Here is a 20,275-nt window from a genome sequence, read left to right as displayed (position 1 = left end):
AATATTTTCTAAAGACTTGTTTTTAAGAAACTCACACTTAAAAAAATGTCCTGCGCCTAATAGTCCTCGAGATGTTGCAGAAAATTGTTTTCGACCCCCAGCTTTAGGGGCTCCTTTCACCCCTTCAGCATGCCCGATTGCCGGTAGCAAAAAATACGTGTGAAATATTTTTCACTGTTCTGCGAATCTGCGGTCTCATCAAAATCGGCGCGTACGGGTTCGATATGTTTGCTTGTTAGCAAAACGAACTTAGTAAATTCTAATCCTCACTTGCAAATTCCAAGATTCCCCAGTCTTCGAAGTTTTACAGCAAGGCATAGCCTGCCCCGGAGTATTTGTGATAAGGTCGGCGGGCAGGCACGCCTTTTCTTGCGCGTACAAGTTAACAAAGGGCGGTGTATCCGAGGTTAACGATTTCAATGGGACATCCTGTATAATGAGAGTGTCTCACGCACCCCATCGAGTTCACGGACACGAGATGTAGCCGGTAATATTGTATTAAAAGGCCCCCTTGTTTGTTCCGTGAATGCCGTCTACTGTTGCACACTTTTGTCTCCTACCGGGTGTCTCGAAACCCAACGCCCCTGGAAACCCTTGGCTCTTCATTTCCACATAGAAATCAATGAATCGATTTCTTCGTTCGGCCACCTCGATATAACACACCTCCCGTTTTACTATTATTCAATCTAATTGTCCGGAGGGTAGACAATCGTTGTCCTACCACGCTCTCCAAGAAGGCCGAGCGATCGATCGCCCGCGGAGCATCGCAGATTGAAATCGCGTGGATGTTTCAAGCGTTCCTTTGTCGCGCCCTGTGTCGCACCTCGCGATCGAAACTGGTACGCGCTTGGTGGACGTGTCAGAGGCGGCCGATTCCTTTCCAGTCTGCTCCAATCTTGCCGATTAATTGCCACGAAACGTGTTATCGTTGCCCCTTAATCGAACCGCGCCGGGTGAAACGATTCCGCGTGCTCGTCACACGTCTATCCACGGGCACGTTCGTTCCGCTGCGTATGAATTATCGCGAGCACGTTCCTCGGGGCCTTAATGCGCCGTAATTTCTGCGATACACGCTCGTGTTACTTGTTTGTTACAAATGGAGTGCCGTTTACCGCGTGGCAGTTTCCCTCGGCGCACCGTTGATTTTCATCAGAGGCATTCCTAGCCGCGCCGAACACCCGCGTCCATTCAATCCAGCGCGCTCAGTTTCATCGGGTTTCTCCGGTGGGTAACTGGTTCAGTGTTCGACGAATTCTCCGACGATCATCGAGATATCCACTGGGAGACCTTTAAGCCTGCATTGGGAAAGCTGAGCTTTCTACGTTTCGGGATAAGTGAATTGGACCTGGGAAGGGTTTTCTTTTAAGTTGATAATGAATTTGTTAAATGGTAAGTTGGACGTGTAAAAGGGAATTAAAGGCGTGGAGAGAAGAACAGATTTATTTAAGCTTCGGATGGTAACCCAGACCCAGTGGATGACACAGGAGTGGCTTCGAAAATAGCTTTTCCGATCTGACACGTATTGCCGCGGGTTTAGACGGGACACGGTTCGTGGTATTTTAGAAATCGTTTTCACCAACGTTTTCCGGCTCCGGAGCACGTTAAGGCCGGCAACGTATGGTTGATCTGGTATCAAGGACAAGTCAACTTCCGGATGATAGTGTATTTAGAAGCCGGCACACATTTATCGCTCCGCTCCTGGCCCGTTGTGAATTGGAATTACTTGGCCAGCGTACCCATTCTATGTAGACACTTTATTTTGCAGAAGCTGTATTCTCATTTCTTCTGCGAGTTCCCGTGTTCCTTTTAACAGTAAACCTACCGACACTTCGCGCGTGCTTAAGAATAATTTATATTTTTTACAATTGAACGTAGGTAATGGTCAGATTGGTACCGAATTATATGGACACCCGCTAAGAACCTAGAAGTTGGATTTCTTGGAGCGAAAAATTCCCCTTGTCCCTGTGGCATTTCAGTTTTCTGGCTAGTGCAACTTCTTTCCAGCTCCTAGTATAATGTATAGTCTTGCTACGAAAAATTGTTTCATCCATTCACGCGGGTAACTTGATAGCGCAATGCAACAAAGAGGCTCATTCCGCTTTCAGTTGGCCATACCACATTTTGATAGCCTCTCTTTTATGCCGACTGTATAGGTTTAGAAGGGTAAACATCATAAATCTTTCGACCAGTCCAATTGACCGGTGAACGGTGAAAAGTACTCGGACACCCTTTAAAGCAGAATAAATGCTTTAAAATTGGTCCAAACGACTTGTTTTTTTTTTTTGAGAAGCTAAAATAATTAGTTTGCTAGGTGACATGTTTCGTCGTTTTGAAAAAAATTGCAATTAGGTGAATGTCCCAATTTCTGCTGATTTAATAAGAGGTAACTCGTCATAAAGAAGGTGTACAAAATTTGTTTGTGATAAAAATTTGCAAGTAATTGATTAATTCTTTAATAATAAATCAACCAATTCAAAAGCTATTTAAGAAAGATATTTCAAGATGTTTAACTGTTAGTAATTTATATATAATGTATTGCCCCAAGCTCGTGCAACACTCGCGTAAATGTTTAAATAATTTAGAATTATTTTGTTGCAACTATAGTACAAACGTAACGCATATAATAATAAGAAAAATACGAAATGAACAGAAATATTGAAGGCCGTTTTTTCAACTTCTTTATCTGAGCCTGTAACGAAAATTTAAAAGTCTCGTTTGTAGATTTAAGTAAGTTGTATACACGTTGAGAATTTCTTGCATATTTTAAGAAAAGTGACAACGTTCTGATAACTTTGTACATGGAAAATTCTACAGAAAAGTTTGAAGACGGTCGATTTGACCGGTGTGATAGGTTGAGTGTTACGAATCTATAAAATACACAGCTTCGAATCTCGGTTCAGCTGGAAAATGCCGCAAGACCACGAAGACGCTGAGAATGGAGGTGACATTTAAAACAGCGATTTTTCCACGCCTCCAGTGACTTATTCCCTCCTTAAATGGCCGGTGACGTTACACGGTCATTTCCAGCCTATCCCAGGTGCCCCGTTGCACGTGCATCAGTAATCTCGTTTCGTTTCTGATTGCAGACGTCTCGTGAAGAGCTATCAGCCGAAGAAGAAGGAGGAGGAGGATTATCAGTGAGTATGAGCCAACCTAGAAAGCGTAATACCGGATCCACGGCTCGGCAGTGATGTTCCCTCCGCGCCAGCAGCGCTTCAAAATAATAATTCCCACTTCGAGGTCCATCCCTCTCCTATTGCTTCCGTTCCGACGCGTAAATCACGTTTTAATAGGCGATCTCCGCGGCGAAAGACAAACGATCCCTATCGGAGAGTATAACGGGCTCGTTTTCCCCAGCTGGCAGTCGGCCCATTTTTCAGCCGCGTCCCGTTTCTTTTGCCGCGATATTCATTTTCCCCGGCCGGCGCGTTTCGATTTCCCTGGCAACGAGCTCTCTAGCGCGGAGGTTTCGCCAGGCGGTTTTCAACGGCGACAAGTGTCCGTCGATGGGAAAGCAGGGTCTAGCGCGATGGCTCCTAGAACGGAGGAGCCCAGCGTTCCGCGCGGCAACGGGAAACAGTAGCAGCTAATCTCTTATCGGTAGACGCGTGGGTGGGTCGCTTTATAAGTTCAGCAACTTGCCGGGTCGGCCTACGGTTCGGGCTCGTCTTTCCTCGCAATCACAATTCGCTCTCTCCTCTCCTCTCCTTGCATCGCGTGGGCCGTGGTTTAACCACCCCCCTCCACCCCAGCCGTGCCTGAAATCCAGGCACGATCTACCGAGGTATCGAGATTTGTCTATACGCGCAGGTACAGCCCGTGCAGGGCGTTCAAGATGGAGCTGAACGAGGTGAACGATCAGGCCGGCCAGAGGGAGGTGATCGCGGAGAACCTGCAGGCGAACGTGCTGAGGGAGTTGAACATCCTCGTGAAGGACTTCAAGGAGGATCGGAAGAAGTACCTGCAGGAGGGCGCCAGATTGATGACGACCCTGACCGGGCAGATCGGGAATCTGGAGCGCGCCAGGAAGGCCTACGAGAAGGCCTTCCGCGAGGCGGAGAGATCCGTGGAGAACTATCAGAGGGCGGACGCCGATCTGAATCTATCCAGAGCGGAAGTACGTGGACGGGCCTCTCGCGGCCGTGCATATCAGCGCGGCGGCTCGCTCATCGCCGCCCCGAGAACCGAAATTCATACTATACGAGGGGAGGTCACCACCTGGACGCGCGAGACGTCTTTGCTATCTAAGAGGACTTCAGATTGTTGCCGCTAAAGCATTTCTCGATTATCTTATTCTGTTTCCGTCCGACGGACAAGCCATAGTATTCTAGGAATGGCTTGCGCATGTCAACCCTCCCCCACTCACGCATCAAACCAGTTGTTGACCTACCCCCGTTAGGTGAACACATTAAGCTAGCGGTCGCCCCTGCTTTCTCAACCTTCATGCGCTCCATTCATACCCAGGTGGAGAAGCAGAGGATGAACATGACGCTCAAGACACAGCAGAGCGAGGAGGCCAAGACCGAGTACGCCAACCAGCTGCAGAAGACAAACGACATGCAGACGCTGCATTATCACACGGCCATGCCAGAGGTCTTCCAGCACCTTCAGGTAATTGTATCGACCAGCCTTGGTACCCGTCTACCTTGACACCTGCCGTCGCAGTTTTCGTTTCTAATACTTGCCTCTTCTGGCAACCAGCACCCTTGATCTTTACCGTCTTACTGACGCCTGGCCGTTTATTACAGGAGCTGGACGAGAAGAGAATAAAGAACATGAGAAACTACATGCTGAAGTCCGTGGAGATTGAGCGAGCGGTGGCGCCGATAATCGCCCAGTGCCTGGACGGCATCGAGAAGGCGGCGAACGAGATCAACGAGAAGGAGGACACGCTGCTGGTGATCGAGCGTTACAAAAGCGGCTTCCAGCCGCCCGGAGACTTCCCGTTCGAGGACCTCTCGGTGGCGAAAACGTACGACAGTAATAGTCAATTGTCGCAGCCGGTGATGCAGCCCATACACAATCACCTGACGGCGAAGGGCACCGTTTCCGGCGGCAAGATCAAGAAGAGGGTCGGCCTATTCGGCATATTCAGCAGCAACAAGGTAAATGTTGTTCGTCCACGGCATTCCGGGGCCGTAGGTCTCTCCAATTGTGTCACGAATCCACGACTGTGTGAACCGAGCTCCATCCTCCTCTCACCGTCAATGCATCACGAACGCACACGATGCAAGTACCACACACACAGCCACGACACGCACGACGCGATCCCCGTTGTCCCTCTCTTCTCGTCGTTTCCCCGTTTTTGTTTTTCAATGTGAATATATATTATCGTTCTGAATGCGTATCTGCATCGTCGCTGGTCGAACAGACCCGGTATTATGCGCGCCGCCGTGGCAATCGTTATCCGTCGAGCGAGTTCGTTCGCGGTTTTTGAAAATGAAACGTCAGAACGCCGAGTCGCAAGCATAATTTATCTTTCTTCTGTACTTTCTATTAATTTTGGTGGATGGTTCGATCTGCCTGCGGTCTCTTATTCCAATCCGCCCGTGGACTGTGAATTTGGATGCCGTTGCACTTAGTAAGTACGTTATAGATCGCTTGCTCGCTTGAACAGTGTGCCAGCGCACCAGCAAACGTTACTGCATCCGAGTATAGAACCCGATGCGCGTGTCGCTAGACGAGACGTGCATTGCTTTGCGTCGGCCGAGTACAAACTCAGACGGCCGCGAGGGTGTCCGAACGGTTCACGCGCGATGCCATTGGCGATGGAATAGAATACGTAATGCGCAGACCCACTGTGCACTATCGTGGACGTTCCCGCTGAGTTTCTACTCAACGCCACCGCCTGAGATCGTTACCGATCCATTCGCTGAATGACATGCTTTTGGGATTTGTTTCATGCGAACGACAGAAGTTGGTCGAGGTGTGCATAGCTTTAAAGGTCTGTCCTTCTACTTACAACCCCCCGTTGTCTTTACCCCAAAACGGCCCTTTCTGATCCCACGGGATCCGTGCAATACACTTTTCTTTCTTCTTTTTTTTTTAATTGCGAATTTCTTCTCCACTGGTAGTTTCTCGAGCTACGAGTGCCCTCGCAAATAGCGACGCATAACAATGGCGAGCGTTGAGTTTCTGTGTTCTCTAACGTAGAAATTAACTCGCGTACCCGTCAACTATCGCGTGCTTAGTTCTCCTTCGGTATCTATCTAGCGTGGCGCCTGAGTAGTCCCCCTGTACTAAACTCCAACGATTGCAGAATAACGTGCCCGGGTATGGCGACGGCGCGAAGGAGGACTGCAGCGATCTACCGCCGAACCAGCGCAAGAAGAGGCTGCAGCAGAGGCTCGACGAGATCCAGGCGAAGATCCAGCAGGAGACCGCCGCGAGGGACGGTCTGATGAAGATGAAGGGCGTGTACGAGCAGAACCCAGCGCTAGGGGATCCTATGAGCATAGAGGGGCAACTGAATCAATCGAGCAACAAGCTGGACAAACTCGGCGCCGAGCTGGCAAAGTTCCAGGGATATCTCGAAGAAGCGATGCGCGCTGGCGTCAGTCTGTCCAGGTGACCTTGCTGACTTCGTAGACTCTCTACTTACAAGGGGAAATCAGGCCCTGGACGAGTGGTTTTCTTAGATATAATAGAGCGTAGGAACCGATAAGAGTGTACGGGTCTTGGAATGTTAGTTGATAGAACGCTGGTCCGGGTCGTGGCATTCTCTGGTTAAGATTCGTGGTAATTGTACGATGAAAATCTTGCAGCCCCAGTCAAGCACCGCGGAAACCAACCAGTAACGGCTCAGCGACGAGACCGTTGAGTTCAAGAAGATCCAGTCATTCAGGAGGAGAGGAGAGCCTGTCGAGATCGGCGTCCGATTCCAGCGTGAGCAACGCGAACGCTAACCAACCTATGCACAAGAAGAGTGCTCCGGGCACGCCGCAACCCACGCACGGGTAAGTTCTAATTGATAGTTGCCTGCGTTTCGGATCGTCTCGCGGACTTGTTTGGCTCAGGATCCGAGACGGTGCAGAGGTGTCCCCTCTCCCTCCTCCGTTTCGTTTCTCTTCTTTCTCCTTTTCGTTAAACGGAAGGATCGTAGCGATAATTGCGAGCCTCTGAACCCGTATAAATACAGATGAGAATTTTTAACTAGACCAATTAGACACGCTTTTCGCTTTACGGTACTGATGCACAGTTCCACGAATAGCCCGGAATCTGGTCTCGGGGAATCGAGGACGTCTCTTCCTGGCAGCGGCGGCGAGGAGTATTACGTCGACGAGATCGACGCGCAGCCACCATTGGGAACGTGTAGAGCACTTTATCCCTTCGATGGTATGTGCTGCGAGCCAATGATATTACTCTTTCGTTCTCTGGTTTTAGAATGGTAGATGGTACATACGGGATTCTGTGTGTTCCAGCGACCAGCGAGGGCTCCATACCGATGTACGACGGAGAGGAGCTGTACATGATCGAGCTGGACCAAGGGGACGGCTGGACGCGGGTCAGGCGCATCTCTCAACCGATCGAGGGCTTCGTACCGACATCTTACATAGAGTGTCACCTTTATAACACTTAGCCACTTCCATTGGGACAATGAACGATTACGAAGTGGAGAGATTTCAGGGACGGCGCTATCAGTTCAATACGGTACATTGGACGGCGAAGGATAGCAACCTTATGAGATTTCATGATCATCGAGGGTGTTGTGTTGGTTGATTGGCGCAGGATTTCAGGACAGTCAGTTGTTGAATCGTGGGCCTAAAGTGTTACTAAACGATTTCGTACGAACGAAAATTAACAATGTGCCAACCGGTTCGACATTTGGTAATGTCTGCTCGTCGAACGTTTAGTCAATTACGCCCAGCACGCTTCCCTCTGTTCTCCGTCAGCTTACCGAGCAAGGAGCAACGGAAATGAGTGGGCGAGCTTTCAAGTTCTTTTGGAGATCTAGCGAAGTATGGTCGCGATGATTCAATTCTGAATAGGATAATTAAGATCGCTACAATTAATTAGGAATGATGTTATATCCAACCGCGTAAAGAGGGGCTCGGCAACGATCGTGCGTGCTAAATATCTGGTTCGGCACGGTCTTCTGTGGAACGGCATCCTTGATCACTCGATGGCCCTGATTAATGTGCCTCTGTACTGTATTCGTGCGCAAGCGAGACGATTTGCAACTACGTTGAAAGAAAGTAACAGAAAGATACTTGTCATGTATGTAATACGCGCTCCGCCTACGCGTCACACAGAAAATTCGCGATTGTTGTGTAACCGCACGAGAGTCTTGTCCATCCGTTTTCTTTCAGCGTCGACTCGATTGTAAACCGGCCGACTCACGGACGATTCGCGCGCTATCTTCGCGGACGGCCAAGAAACCGATCTGTCTCTTAATGTTGTTTTTTTTTTTAATTTCTCTTTATTTCTTACTTGTAATGTAATGCATATGTAAAGAGACAGATGACGGAAATGCATCGTTCGTTGGGAGCGTATCGATGCTCGTTTCTTGCCTCTGCTGGAGATAAAAAGGTGACGGCGTTATTTTACAATCCGTTTCGGTCGTTTCACTCGTCTGAATCCGCTGCATTCTAGTTTCTTAACTGACGTCTTCGTGCGAAACGCGGGTGAGAAAGAAAGGACGGCGATTAGGTGGTGCTCTGTACAGCAAGTAGATGGCGGAGATTTTTTGGTCAGCCCAGTTTTGTTTATGACGTTGCCTGATGATGTGAGTTTAGTTAGAATACATTTGTGTACATATTGCAAGGGATATGGGAGGAAGAACGAAGCGAGTGGTACGTGTGTGAGTGCCAGATGTATCATGCGAAGCGACGCATTCCCTTCCACGTTTGCTGCGAGTAATAAGTGCGAAGCAGTGGCGTTTACATTTTCGCTTTTTTTCTTTCCCGAAAGAGAGAAACGCCCCTGGTCTCCACGTTATTGGAAGGAAATCTGAGCTTCGATGTTACAAAAGCCTAGATTCGTCCTAGATTCGATTGCGATGTATCGAAAACGTGTAGTCGTATATATTCTCGCGTATTAAAAATATGTATATGTATATAATTATATATATATATATATATATAACATACTATAATCACTCATTAAAAAATGTAGCTTCGATATATAAGACACGCAGGTACACGCGAAAGCGAAAGAAAAAGGATCGGTGGCCCCCTTTTCTGCCAGTTCATTCGCTCCGACTTCTTTTGCTCTCCGACATGTATTCAGGGTACTTCAGAATTTAACTGGTTAATAGAACACGAAAGAGAATAAGGAAGCTCGAATAAACGTGGTTTATTTGAGCAGCAGTTCTTAGTAAGTCATCGACTAATGGGTGACGTCCGAATGAATGTTCATTGAATATTCATCGATTACCGAGTAACAGATCTCGCTATAGATCTGAATTTTTATACCGAAGGACTGAATATCTCAAGAATGATTAGTCCACTGACCTATGTATATTAAGACTTTTTTACAAGTTCTATTACCTAGTTGATTTTTTTAGCCACAGGTTCTGAAATACCCTGTCTATTTTATAGTTGTCTTGCTATGGTTTCGAGTGGTCGCTAGCGCACGCGTCTTCATGCTCGCAACTTATGAGACTTTTCTCTTCTGTTTTTTTTTTATATTCCTTTTTTAAAGGTACCGCGTAGTGAAAGCGCCGAGAGGTTTGTGAATCGCGAGAGTCGAGGCAGCATCTTCGCGAGCGCGCGTGCCCATCGGCTCGGTCGGCAAGTGAACCGAGGAACTTTTTTTCGCTCGTGCGAACCGATAGGCTGTATCACTTTGCGAAAGTGAGACGGGAATTCATTTAGAGTAAAGACAAAGGGAGAAGAGCAAACGGTCCGTATGTCTACCTTTAATTCTTAACATTAAACCGCGTCCATTCTATGTATATTTTGTGATTTTATATCCATGAGCAAGTATTGTAGATAATTAACTCTGTGACTCATTATACGTTTAATTATTATTATTATTAATTATTATTATTAATATTGAAAAATATAGGTACTAAACCAATGTATTGCGTTTGGACCGTGCAAGTCAAGTCCCCGGCCTCTTCTGACTTACCTGAAACCAACGTCGCCGCATAAAATTAAACGTTGAAGAGGGTATTCGTTCGAGGGAATACAAAAACAAAGGAACACTGTTTCTTAAAGTATATTGCAACATTTCGCGGACAATTGACTAGATCGCAAGTACAGAGTAATACATTCTGACGTGCGTTGTGCATTTGCACATAGCTACGTATAAATTAAATACAAATTGTGTGTATATATATATATATATACGTATCACCTAAACACAGAAAAAGCTGTCAATTCTCGCGGCGTTAATAATTGTACTTGGTTCACGATTTTTCATAGCTCTCTCCTACGTTCTCTTGCGCGTTACAAAATCAGAGCAACGATCGATCATGGCGAGAGGGGTGTCGACGGTCGATCGCCCGTACATTGGCAGTACGACTCGTGATTATACACAGTATAGTCGCAATATGTGTCAAGTCCACGCATAAAAAGTAATAAAACGTATCTTAAATTTACAGGATACTTGTTCGGTGTTAGTAGAAAGTACGATAGTAAGTTTGGATCGGCAGCTCGCGACGTTACGCTTACACATCAATCACAGCAGCGAGAGGCGGGATAAAATCTATGAGAGGAAAGGGAGAGAAAGAAAGCGCACACGATACAAAACGGGAGGAGGAAGCGACGATTGATCGATATATTCATTCGCGAGATCAATGAAGAGAGAGTCTCAGGTACGCGGCGAACTATGCTGTTTAAGTACCGATCGCGAGGATCGTTGACTGGCGAACAGTTACGTTTCCCGGCGGTCCTTGCCGCTTAATCGCCACAGCCCGTTGTCGGTCCAATCATCCACTATCACTGTACAAAGCTGTTTCTTCTTATCCGCGCAACGACCCGTCCGCGAACTCCAGGGTCCGCGCGAGTGGAGCATTCCGACGAGCAGGGCCCTTTCGGCAGATTTGATTGTTTTCCGTGAGCTACGGAGCCGCTTCAGATGGTAAGGTCTTCCCATTCCTCCACTTGCCTGGGCGTCAGTTCGATTCTGATTCGGGTCAAGGTGCCGAGAAGATCGTGCATCCTGGCCGTTAAAGGATTAGCTTGGAGGTCAATGAATTCCAAAACGGGGGCGCGCCTCAGTATTTCCACATCTACGTCTGCAAGCATACGGAGATTATAACGCCGATATAGTCGTTTTAATCGGAGTGCCGCGAGCGGCAATCACTGGCACCTACCGACGATGGAGTTGTTGTTAGCGAGGAGATGCTTCAGCTGCGGTATCCGACAACTAACAGGTGGCAGAGCTATGAACGTATTATGCGAAATATCCAGCCTTTCCAGGGCTTGCAATTCAGAGAGTTCCTCTGGCAGCTTGCTCATCTGATTGTGACTCAAATTCAGTTCTAGAAACGATTACGGTTTTGAATACGTATTACAGTAACATCTTGTAGCTTAAATCAGAAAAAAATGCATCAGATTTAAAGAAGAACACATAGCAGAGAAGAGAAACGACGCTTAAAGATCAGGCAACAGGAGAATCTCGTTATTAGACTCACCAGTGATCAGTGAGAATTTCACTGCGAATTTAGGTGGGATCTTTGTTATCACATTCCCAGAGAGATCGCATCTCTTCAATTCCGTGTGTCTCATTAAGTGATAAACCGCGTCGGGTACCTGCATCAACTGGCATTCGGACAGATCTGGAACAGTAACGGAAGATAGTATTGAAAATTGCTACAAAATTACATTTCTTATGCACGTAGACTACTATCAAAAAGTATATATTCAAGCGATAAATTCTTGATCTCTCATGCATATTGTTAACTCTATGTATTTAGGAGATCGTGAGAGGAGTCCACGCAATTGTCCAGACCGAAGCACGCAGGCAATTGCATCCCTCTCATTCTGCTCTTGATAGATCGCCTGTGGAACTAGGTCAGTGTATCAATCATTATACCACGATAACTGAAATTTCCCACTTTCGAAGTGTTGCCCATCGCGTTATTAAGTCCGTATAATCTGTATCCAAACGTATAAGATAGAAAGTGCACCGAAGGAACGGAACGTTCGAATAAATAGGCAGAATTTCGTTTTCGTAAAAGCCGCGATGCACCTGTGGCAGCGAGAACTAGGTTGTGAACTAGATCGGAGTATCAGCATCTCGTAACGGCTATCTTAAACAGACTAGATCCAAAATTTCACGAGAATCAGAGTAGTAACAGTTTGCTCCATCGATCTTGCGGGTCGGTTTAAAAAAACAATTTACCGAGACTCTCGTTTTCCTGTGCATCCTCGCAGCGCAAAATCACTCTCGTAACGGCGTTCGCCATCTTGCCAAGGCGGACTTGGGCAGACTGACTCACTGCGAGCTCTCGAAGCTGCCGCCTGATCGTCTTGCTACCAAACATTTATTTTCGGTGAATTTCAGAAATAAATAGCGCCCGCTCGCTGGCCTTGGCGTTCATTCTATTTTCTGGAAGTGCACGCGTCCCGCGAACGTCGCGCGCAGAGAGCCAGTAGCGATAACATTGTCCTTAAAACGTTTCTGGGGCTAGCATATTTTCATTTGAACGATAATCCTGTTTCGAGGAGAGTTTCTAAATTTGTGATTTGAATTTTAACGAGCCAGGGAATTGGGTTGGAGGCGTCTCAGCGGTATGAAAATAGACGCGGGACGCTCGTTTGTTCTATATCCCGCTAGAAATTCTTAGACGCCATGTTTCCCGCGCGTGCGCACTCAGTGTGAGCGTCGTCGCGCTTTCCTCCGATTCGGGTCGCGTAATATTTTACAATTTACGCTGTTGCAGATATTTCCAGGTGAATTAAGGTCATTAGCAGTGCCTTGATCGTTGTTAAGAAGCTGCTAAATGCTGCGTCGTTAGTCGGACGATGCGAGGTGACGCGTTATGTGTTACTTTCTTAATTGAAGTTCGGGTAGGGTACGATTCGAAACGTTCCGACGGAGCCGCCTTTTTCCTCTAGCATCCCGGCTCGATTAAGCGGTTTCTTTCCCGCGTGAGACGCGTCGCATTCACAGAATTTCAGCATTATTAACTGGCTGAAATAGCCGACTATGTTTTACTATATGTATTGACAGTGACGCTGACTTTTTGCAGTAAAGTGGCAAACGGCTTCGATGGGCAAGCTACCATTTAAGGTTACGTTCCCATAAATGGTGGCGCCCCTGGTACCTGGTTCGCGTAGCACTCGCCGCGAATGCAATGTCTCGCTTATGCGTCGGACACGTGAAATAATTGTTAATTAAATCGCAGCTGAAACTTCGTCAGCTAGGCAGGCAGGTTTCCTTGTATCTATTCGCACTGATACGCATTCGTGGAGCGTATGCTAACGTAAATATCTTTTACAGAGCAACGTGCCCGGCTGTGAGCTGAGTCACTCGTTAGAAGATAAGCTTCTGGCCTTAGAATCTAAGGGACAAGTGACACTAGGAGGAAGTAGCACACGCAACGCGTCTATCGGTGAGTTTCAGGCGTTTTTACTTATAGACAGCCGTATAATAAGAGAAAGTTAATTAATGCGGCGTTGAAGATTTGTTATTAATTATTTCGACACTGTAATTTAAACGCCCAATGTATGCCACGCGCAGACTCCACTAATTGGCCGAGCGCGAAGGGATAGTGCGGCTTGGCTTTCAATCTCTACCAAGACAATGGAATAAATAGCCAGCCGACGTGATTAGCGATTAATTCAGCGACACTTTGTTACGAGTGCATGGAAAAAGGATCAGGAAGAAGGAACGACCGCGACATGCGGCATGCAAAGCGCGTGCAGCCGCGTTGCCAAGGCCCCGTAGCGGTTCACTATTCCGAGAGTGACCTTTCCTCCACGCGGATGCCTCCGAAACGTGCGACGGTCTATCTATTTATCCACGACGATATCAATTGAACGTCAACGATCCGAAGACACTCCCAAACTACAGAGATATCTCTGATACGCGAATCGAAGAGACCGAGCAGCTTCCTGGAATTCTTCCTTTGGCAGAGTTGCGCCGCGTTTTCACACGTTACGGTAGCCACAAAGGGAAAAGCACGTAGAAGGCGTAGCGGTACTATAAAACTCGCATTGTCCCGCGCTGCACGGCTCCCTATCATTTCCATGCGTTTGCTAAGGGAGTCGTGAAATTCTGCTGCAACGCTCGTCGCAATCGCATCGCGGCTTAAAGCAGCGCTCACAAAAACAACGCGTGCGTATGCCCGAGCCGGTGCAGAAGGCAGCCTAAGGAACAAAGACCGGACACGGGTTGTGCAACGCAATGTTTATCCAGCCAATTATCTATGCTAGGGTCCCGACCGAGCATTTCACTTTTATTCCAACCGATGCCGCGGCGAGGAACCGCCACCTGTTACGTCTGGCTACCTGGCGCGCTCGACTCGCGCTCGCCGCCTATCACCTGGCACGAAGCGCTCGCGTTAAACGTTACGAGGCTTCTGGCAGACCTCCGCGCAGAACTGCGTTATCTCGAGGAGGAGAAATTGTCGGAGAGTCCCGCGAGTCGAGCTTTCAATTAGCAGAGCCACGTCTCTCCGCTTAATGGCCCCGTGGCGCAGAAAGCACCTGTTCCCGTTGGCTCAAAGAACAACAAGCATCTCAGCTGAGAAATTCCAAGCTTCTGGTCCACCGCGAAGTCTGGCTTAACCCACAAAGGCGTCTCTCTTCCGAGGAGCGTTAACGAGTGTTATTACAAAGCCACGCGTGCACAGGGACTCCTTGAGCGTGGCTGCCAACTACCTCTCGCTCTCGTTTTCTCCGCTTCGAGAGACTTTCGCCAGCTACCGATTAGAAACCTCCTATTTACTTTTCACGGCTCGGTCGTACGGTTTTACAGCGGCGGTTCAAGAGCTATCGGTAGACGAGTTGCAACGTTTCGAGGCGGAGGAATGCGACATTTTTCGCGCGGCGGAACAGAGGAGGCTCCCGTGCAGCGATCTGCTCGCGGATGCTGGTATGCCGGAGCCACGAGGCGAGCGGCGGCATTGAGAGAGGTCTCAAATCTATCCGGGTGGACGGATAAGGCAAGGGCAGAGACTCGTTCTCTGCTTCGGGTCGAATCAGGAAGCGAGCCTCGCGATATACTCGGTGCTCCGAAGGTAGACGTCGATGCATCGACCGGTTCTCCAGCGTCAACGCTCGCTCCCCCGACGACGTAACGCCTTGCTGGCGAATTTGTCACGCTACTTTGAAAGTCGAGCTCGCTCGGTCGAATCGACGAATCAAGGCCGGCCAGAAACTCGTATCGCGTTGCCAACATCATTAGTCATCTAACTGAACGAATTTTAAGGTCGCCCCGCTGACACGTATCTGCGGACTGGCATTGTCCCCCGCTGCACCTTGCTCGGCGCCGACACCTTCGCCTCAGAAGCGGGCGCTAACCGGAGGAACATACTCGATTTGGATCTTATCGGCCGCGAACGATACGCAAGTGGATATTCTGAATTATACAACGCTATCGCCTTCCTTTCACGATTCTGCACGCGTTACAAAACTGGACTTTCGATTCTTCCCGTGATAGGGTGCCGCGGTTGCGTCACCGTCGAACCTACCAAGCGGATGATGCCAGTAGCGGACCAGACCGCGCGCCGAGAGCCAGCCTAAAGGTGTGCATCGACGTCGCGAGGATTGCTCATCATCACTTTGCGAACCAAAGACGGCTCCAGACCAGAGACGGGCAAAAAATTATTTGAAACAAAAAGTTCGTACACAATTTTTATTTCAAATAATTATTTGCCCATCTCCGCTCCAGACTCTCCACTCCGCGAGGCGTGCCTCGCGAGCGATCCTCGCGACGTCGATACGCACCTGAAATCTACCTCAACCTTCGCTGCTTCCCTTATCTTCTGTGTCCCACGGTTCGCGAATTCTTAAGAGCAGGTATTGGGAAAGCTCGAGTGACTGTAGCAAGATGATTAATCTCCGTCGACGATTTCGCGTTGTACGCTGCTTCCCGATATCTTATCAGGGAAGCCTTATCGATGACTAACTCCGCAGTCCATTGTACCGTCTGTTTTCTTTTCGGCCTCGCGAAACTCCCGTGTTCTTCGACGCGAGCCAGCGCGAAAGAAAGCGCAGGGCACCTCGATCCGCGTCGGATAAGGGAGGTGCATCGGCGGCGCTCGAACGTTCCTCGAACGAAATCCTCGCGGAGCGAAAGCGTAATACCTCGAAGCAGAAGAGATATGGTAGAAAGTGTAAAGCGCGAGGGAAACAATTACGCTCCGATTCTATTCGAGTTCCTTTTACCTCGCTGGTACTTGATTGAATCTGTCTAAAGGCCGTCGCGCAGTTAGGCGTAGAAATTAATAATAATTAATTAATTGTCGCTGCGCAATCGTTCGTGAACTCTTCTCTCCGCTTCGCCAAAATGCGCGACGGCCTTTAGTAAACTACCGCTTTGCATTGAACGCTCCAAGAACCAGCTTTAATCACCGCTGAAGCGAGAAGGAAGTTTACCTAGCCAGAAGTCTCCCTAGATCCAGTAGAACAGGCGGAGTCGATGGTTAGCAAGATTGGTCCACCGTGATGGATCTGACCTACCTAGATTGCAATTGTCCTGAGCCTCCTCGCAGCGGGAAACTACCCTGATTATCGCCCGGCCCGCCAGCTGCACGCAGACGGCCATGGCCACGTTCCTCTCCCCTTGCTCCTGGGAGATCTGTTGCACTTCCTCGGCATTGTACGCGGGTGGTCTCATCTCTACTATCCCAGGGAAGTCAGGCAAGGTACCAAGCAGTCCTCTGTCCCGCGAGAATCCTTTCGCTTTTCCTCACGAGCCCGCAGCTATCGAATACACCCGCCCCTGCGTCCTCTTCCCTCGACGTATCAACAGCACTCTGTTTCAATTGTCAGGAAACGACCATGCCTCGAACAGCAACAAGTACTGGTGCACGGAGGAAGCTCGAATCACACTGTATAACAGAGACTGTTCGCGCGGAAGGATGTTGAGCGTGGGAGCCGCAGGGACGAACTATTTTCGCGAAGAACGTACGAGACTCTGGAACATCGAGCAGACGATCTTTCGCAGAGCCCGAGATCTCTGTTTTGCGCTGCACTGGACGCTGGCGGTGGCGAGGGCCTCGAAACGGGAGCGTTTCAGGTGACGCTGCCTGGCACTGACGCGCGGAACTCCACGCGGTGCTATTTAAGCCCTCGCCGAGGCCCTCCCACCAGAGATGCATCTCGGATCAGCTGACTACTTTGTTTCGATTCCCTCTCTTTGTTTGAAAACAACCGCGTGTGCGCGATCAGGTGCAGCTGCATCGGCCCCGCGACCTGTCGAAATTGGCGTTCCCCGCGCGGGCAAGGTCGCGTCGGGATCTAGACGGCTCGCTCCAGGGTCTTCCTCGACATCCGCCTTCCCCGCGCGCATGGAAACTAGACGCGGTCTGGCTGTTTCCGCGTCTGGCCACTTTGACAGCCGATCCACGCGGCATTGAAGCCTCCCCTGTTCAGAGATAAATAAACGTGGCCGAAGGCCTCCCCGATCGGATCGACGGAAACAGGAAGAGATCCGCCGAGCCTCGCCGTGCAAAAGTTCTCCGCCGGATGACTCATCTCTCTAATTGCCCGCGCTATCGAAAGAAACGCGCGCCGGAGGGACCCAGACACCGGCGATCGCTCGAGTTTCGAAAGCGGGCCCGCGCGCGTTTACGTGACTCCCCGAGCCGACGCTGGCGAACTTCCTGCCGGCGCTCGGTTACAGAGCTTGGCGCTTAATGCTTTCATTTATTCCAAGTTTTTCTATCATCTTTAATTCATGACGCTGATGAAGCCGATTCGGCGCGACGATCGGCTTTTGAATCTTATCTGGCCGTTAGGGGTTGCGCAATGGCTAACGGAAGCGCTCGACGATAGAACAGTTTGCGCGGCGATATTATACAACGTACCGCGGAGCGATTCCCCGATCGTCGTCGCTGGGATATGTTATTCTATAAGCCCATCCCGTACTTACGTAAACACGCAATTAGCGGCCGTGTTGAGGACGAGGAAGCCAGCGAAAACGATCGAGTTTAGCGCGCTTCCGGCGCCGAAAGCGAAAGCTTTGTTCGCTCGCGTTCTAAGGCGTACCGAATATTCGCTAAAAGCGTCGCGAAAAAAACCAAGGTCGAGGGACACGACGAACCACGGCGCGTCGATTCGGCACGATGCCTACTGCGCCACCGCGAACGCTCGTTATTGCCGTCGTCCAGATCAAGCGCCGACTTTTCCAGCGGTCTGATTTATTCTTCTCTTCGTGCTTCTAAAAAACGACGCAGGCGGGAGTATGTGGAGAAAAGCGGCGCGTGCGTGTCGCCTCGTTGCGCTAATCACAGCGGACCGCGTACCTGAAGATCGAGGGTTTCTAAGTGACGAAGAACTCCCATCGTCGAAACAGGAGACCGCTAGCTTCACTTTTACCTTGAAGAGCGAGCGACGCTCTTGAAATTCACCTAAGGCAGAGCGAAGCAAGTGTTCTAGTTAGAAAATTGAACGTTAGGGCCGATTTAAACGTGCCTCACTGAATTTCCAGAGATGTATGATACACTTGGCATTGTCCTTCCTCGCAGCCGCGAAAACGGCCCTCTTCCCACGACAGTCTTGGCACCGCACGCAAAGAGACGTTGAACCATCTGCTCCTTCCTACGCATCTCATCAAACCAGAAAATACAGCGAGGCTAACTCTACTTACGAGGCGAAGCGTTTAAAAATGAACCGCGCAGAAGCACGTGCATCGCCGTTTCGACGCGGGGATAAACACCGAAACGAACGTCTGGAGGAGGAACTGTTGACTCGTGTCTCTCTCAGACAAAAGAGGACACGCATCGCGCGCGAGTAGCAATCGCCTGATCAAAGATCGCAGGTTCGAGAAGCGCGAACGGTTTGGATTTCAATCGCATTAAACATTTCTGCGGATTAATAATCTACGTCCTGAAGATTGTCGAACGCAAGGCGATCAGTGTATTACGGGGTTATACCTGACTAGGCGGCCGAAAAGAGGCGAATGTTTGTGAATTTTTTTTGAAAAAGCGGAAGCATATATTCTTACAGAACTTTTTGCACTTGAAAGAGCAACATTTAAAGAACATTTGGTAATTTTTTCGTGGAAAAATATTAACGTTTACAATAAAGTAACAACCCACATCCAAGAAGCCTTTTAAAAATTTGCTTTTGCGGTGAGCACTGCTGTTCGGAACCAGATTATCTAAAATCAAAATAATAAAAGATTTCGTTAAAATATTAATGTATCCTCTGATTGGCGGAGGGAATTTCCGAAATATTAATTTAAATCAAAATGACGGCTATTTAAAGTTGAAATCGTGATTTTTTCGCGTGATTTTTGCAAAAGCAAATTTTTAAAAAGGCTTCTTGGATGCGGGTTGTTCTTTTATTATAAACGTAAATATTTTTCTACGAAAAAATTACTAAATGTTCATTAAATGCTGCTCTTTTAGATGCAAAAAGTTCTGGAAGAATATATGTTCCCGCTTTTTCAAAACAAATTCGCAAACATTCGCCTCGTTTCGGCCGCCTGACTAGGTATAACCCCTTAATTCGCCGAGTATTCGAGCCGATCGATCGCGCCTTTTCTTCCCGAGACCAAAGGACTTTGCTCTCCATTCATCGTGGAGACGAGTGCCCAACAGGGATAAAATGTTTATACGATTGCTCGGGTATGCTTGGCACGCGGCCAGTGGATACTGCGCGTGCATTTCGCGAACGAGAATAGAATCGCGGGCCAAAATCCCCCATGACTTCTCTTTCCTCGTGCTCCTGTTGACTCTCGCGGGATAAAAGCTCGCGTCGGTGCATCGAGATCGATGCTCGCCAGTATTCGTGCACGTGTGCTTCTCCCACTATCCATCTCTCCGCGCACGTCAGCGAGAAACACGTTTTCGCTTTTCCAGTCCACGCCAGGTCTCCTCGATTAATTAGATCCCCCGTTAATTAATTCATACACGCACAGGGTGCTTCAGTCTCCTTTTATATCAGGATCGTCGCTCGAGTTACGCCTGTGAAACGCACTGTACGTCGCGTTCTTTGTGACGCTCGATGACGTTGCATTTCCGAAAACGATGCGCAATTTTACATCCGCCCGGCTGGGACCAGCGGTCTCTGATTTTACGCCAACTGTGGCCTGGCAGCGCGCGACATAAAGAAACATCGCGTTCCACGAATAATCCCGGCGCAACAAAATTTCCTCGACGCGTGGAAAGTGTCAGGGTACAGAGGCATTCGTTCGGACCACGATTTAATTT

At 48.8% G+C, this 20,275-nt stretch overlaps 2 protein-coding genes across 11 annotated transcripts in view; one reads left to right on the top strand and one right to left on the bottom strand.

The window, feature by feature from the left end:
• The window catches only part of Cip4 (formin-binding protein 1-like Cip4), a 39,292-nt gene extending 29,272 nt beyond the window's left edge, over positions 1–10,020 (top strand). For 2 of the 9 annotated variants that reach the window (XM_076817622.1, XM_076817630.1), the window contains exons 3-11: positions 3,087–3,137; positions 3,793–4,117; positions 4,465–4,611; positions 4,749–5,105; positions 5,915–5,944; positions 6,260–6,567; positions 6,765–6,956; positions 7,199–7,335; positions 7,422–10,020. In XM_076817622.1, coding sequence (XP_076673737.1) covers positions 3,087–3,137; positions 3,793–4,117; positions 4,465–4,611; positions 4,749–5,105; positions 5,915–5,944; positions 6,260–6,567; positions 6,765–6,956; positions 7,199–7,335; positions 7,422–7,579 — 1,705 coding nt within the window. In that variant the 3' untranslated portion in view covers positions 7,580–10,020. The remainder of the gene's footprint in view (positions 1–3,086; positions 3,138–3,792; positions 4,118–4,464; positions 4,612–4,748; positions 5,106–5,914; positions 5,945–6,259; positions 6,568–6,764; positions 6,957–7,198; positions 7,336–7,421) is intronic. The other 7 variants (XM_076817625.1, XM_076817624.1, XM_076817623.1 and 4 more) reach the window with 7 other exon arrangements.
• Positions 10,021–10,145: 125 nt separating this feature from the next.
• Sclp (leucine rich repeat containing protein 20 sclp) lies at positions 10,146–17,171 on the bottom strand. Of its 2 annotated transcripts, none has more exons than XM_076817725.1 (4): positions 16,578–17,171; positions 11,582–11,725; positions 11,261–11,428; positions 10,146–11,182 (listed from the first exon to the last, which is right to left on the bottom strand). In XM_076817725.1, the coding sequence occupies exons 1-4, from the start codon at positions 16,732–16,734 to the stop codon at positions 11,019–11,021; spliced, it is 633 nt and encodes a 210-aa protein (XP_076673840.1). In that variant the 5' UTR covers positions 16,735–17,171; the 3' UTR covers positions 10,146–11,018. The 2 variants fall into 2 exon arrangements, with proteins under 2 accessions (XP_076673840.1, XP_076673841.1); XM_076817726.1 differs by lacking the exon at positions 16,578–17,171 and adding an exon at positions 12,292–13,361.
• Between the last annotated feature and the right edge of the window lie 3,104 nt (positions 17,172–20,275).

This window comes from Andrena cerasifolii, chromosome 8 (genome assembly GCF_050908995.1).
Source record: "Andrena cerasifolii isolate SP2316 chromosome 8, iyAndCera1_principal, whole genome shotgun sequence".
Taxonomy (NCBI): Eukaryota; Metazoa; Arthropoda; class Insecta; order Hymenoptera; family Andrenidae; genus Andrena; species Andrena cerasifolii.
This window is presented reverse-complemented; position numbering and strand designations above follow the sequence as displayed.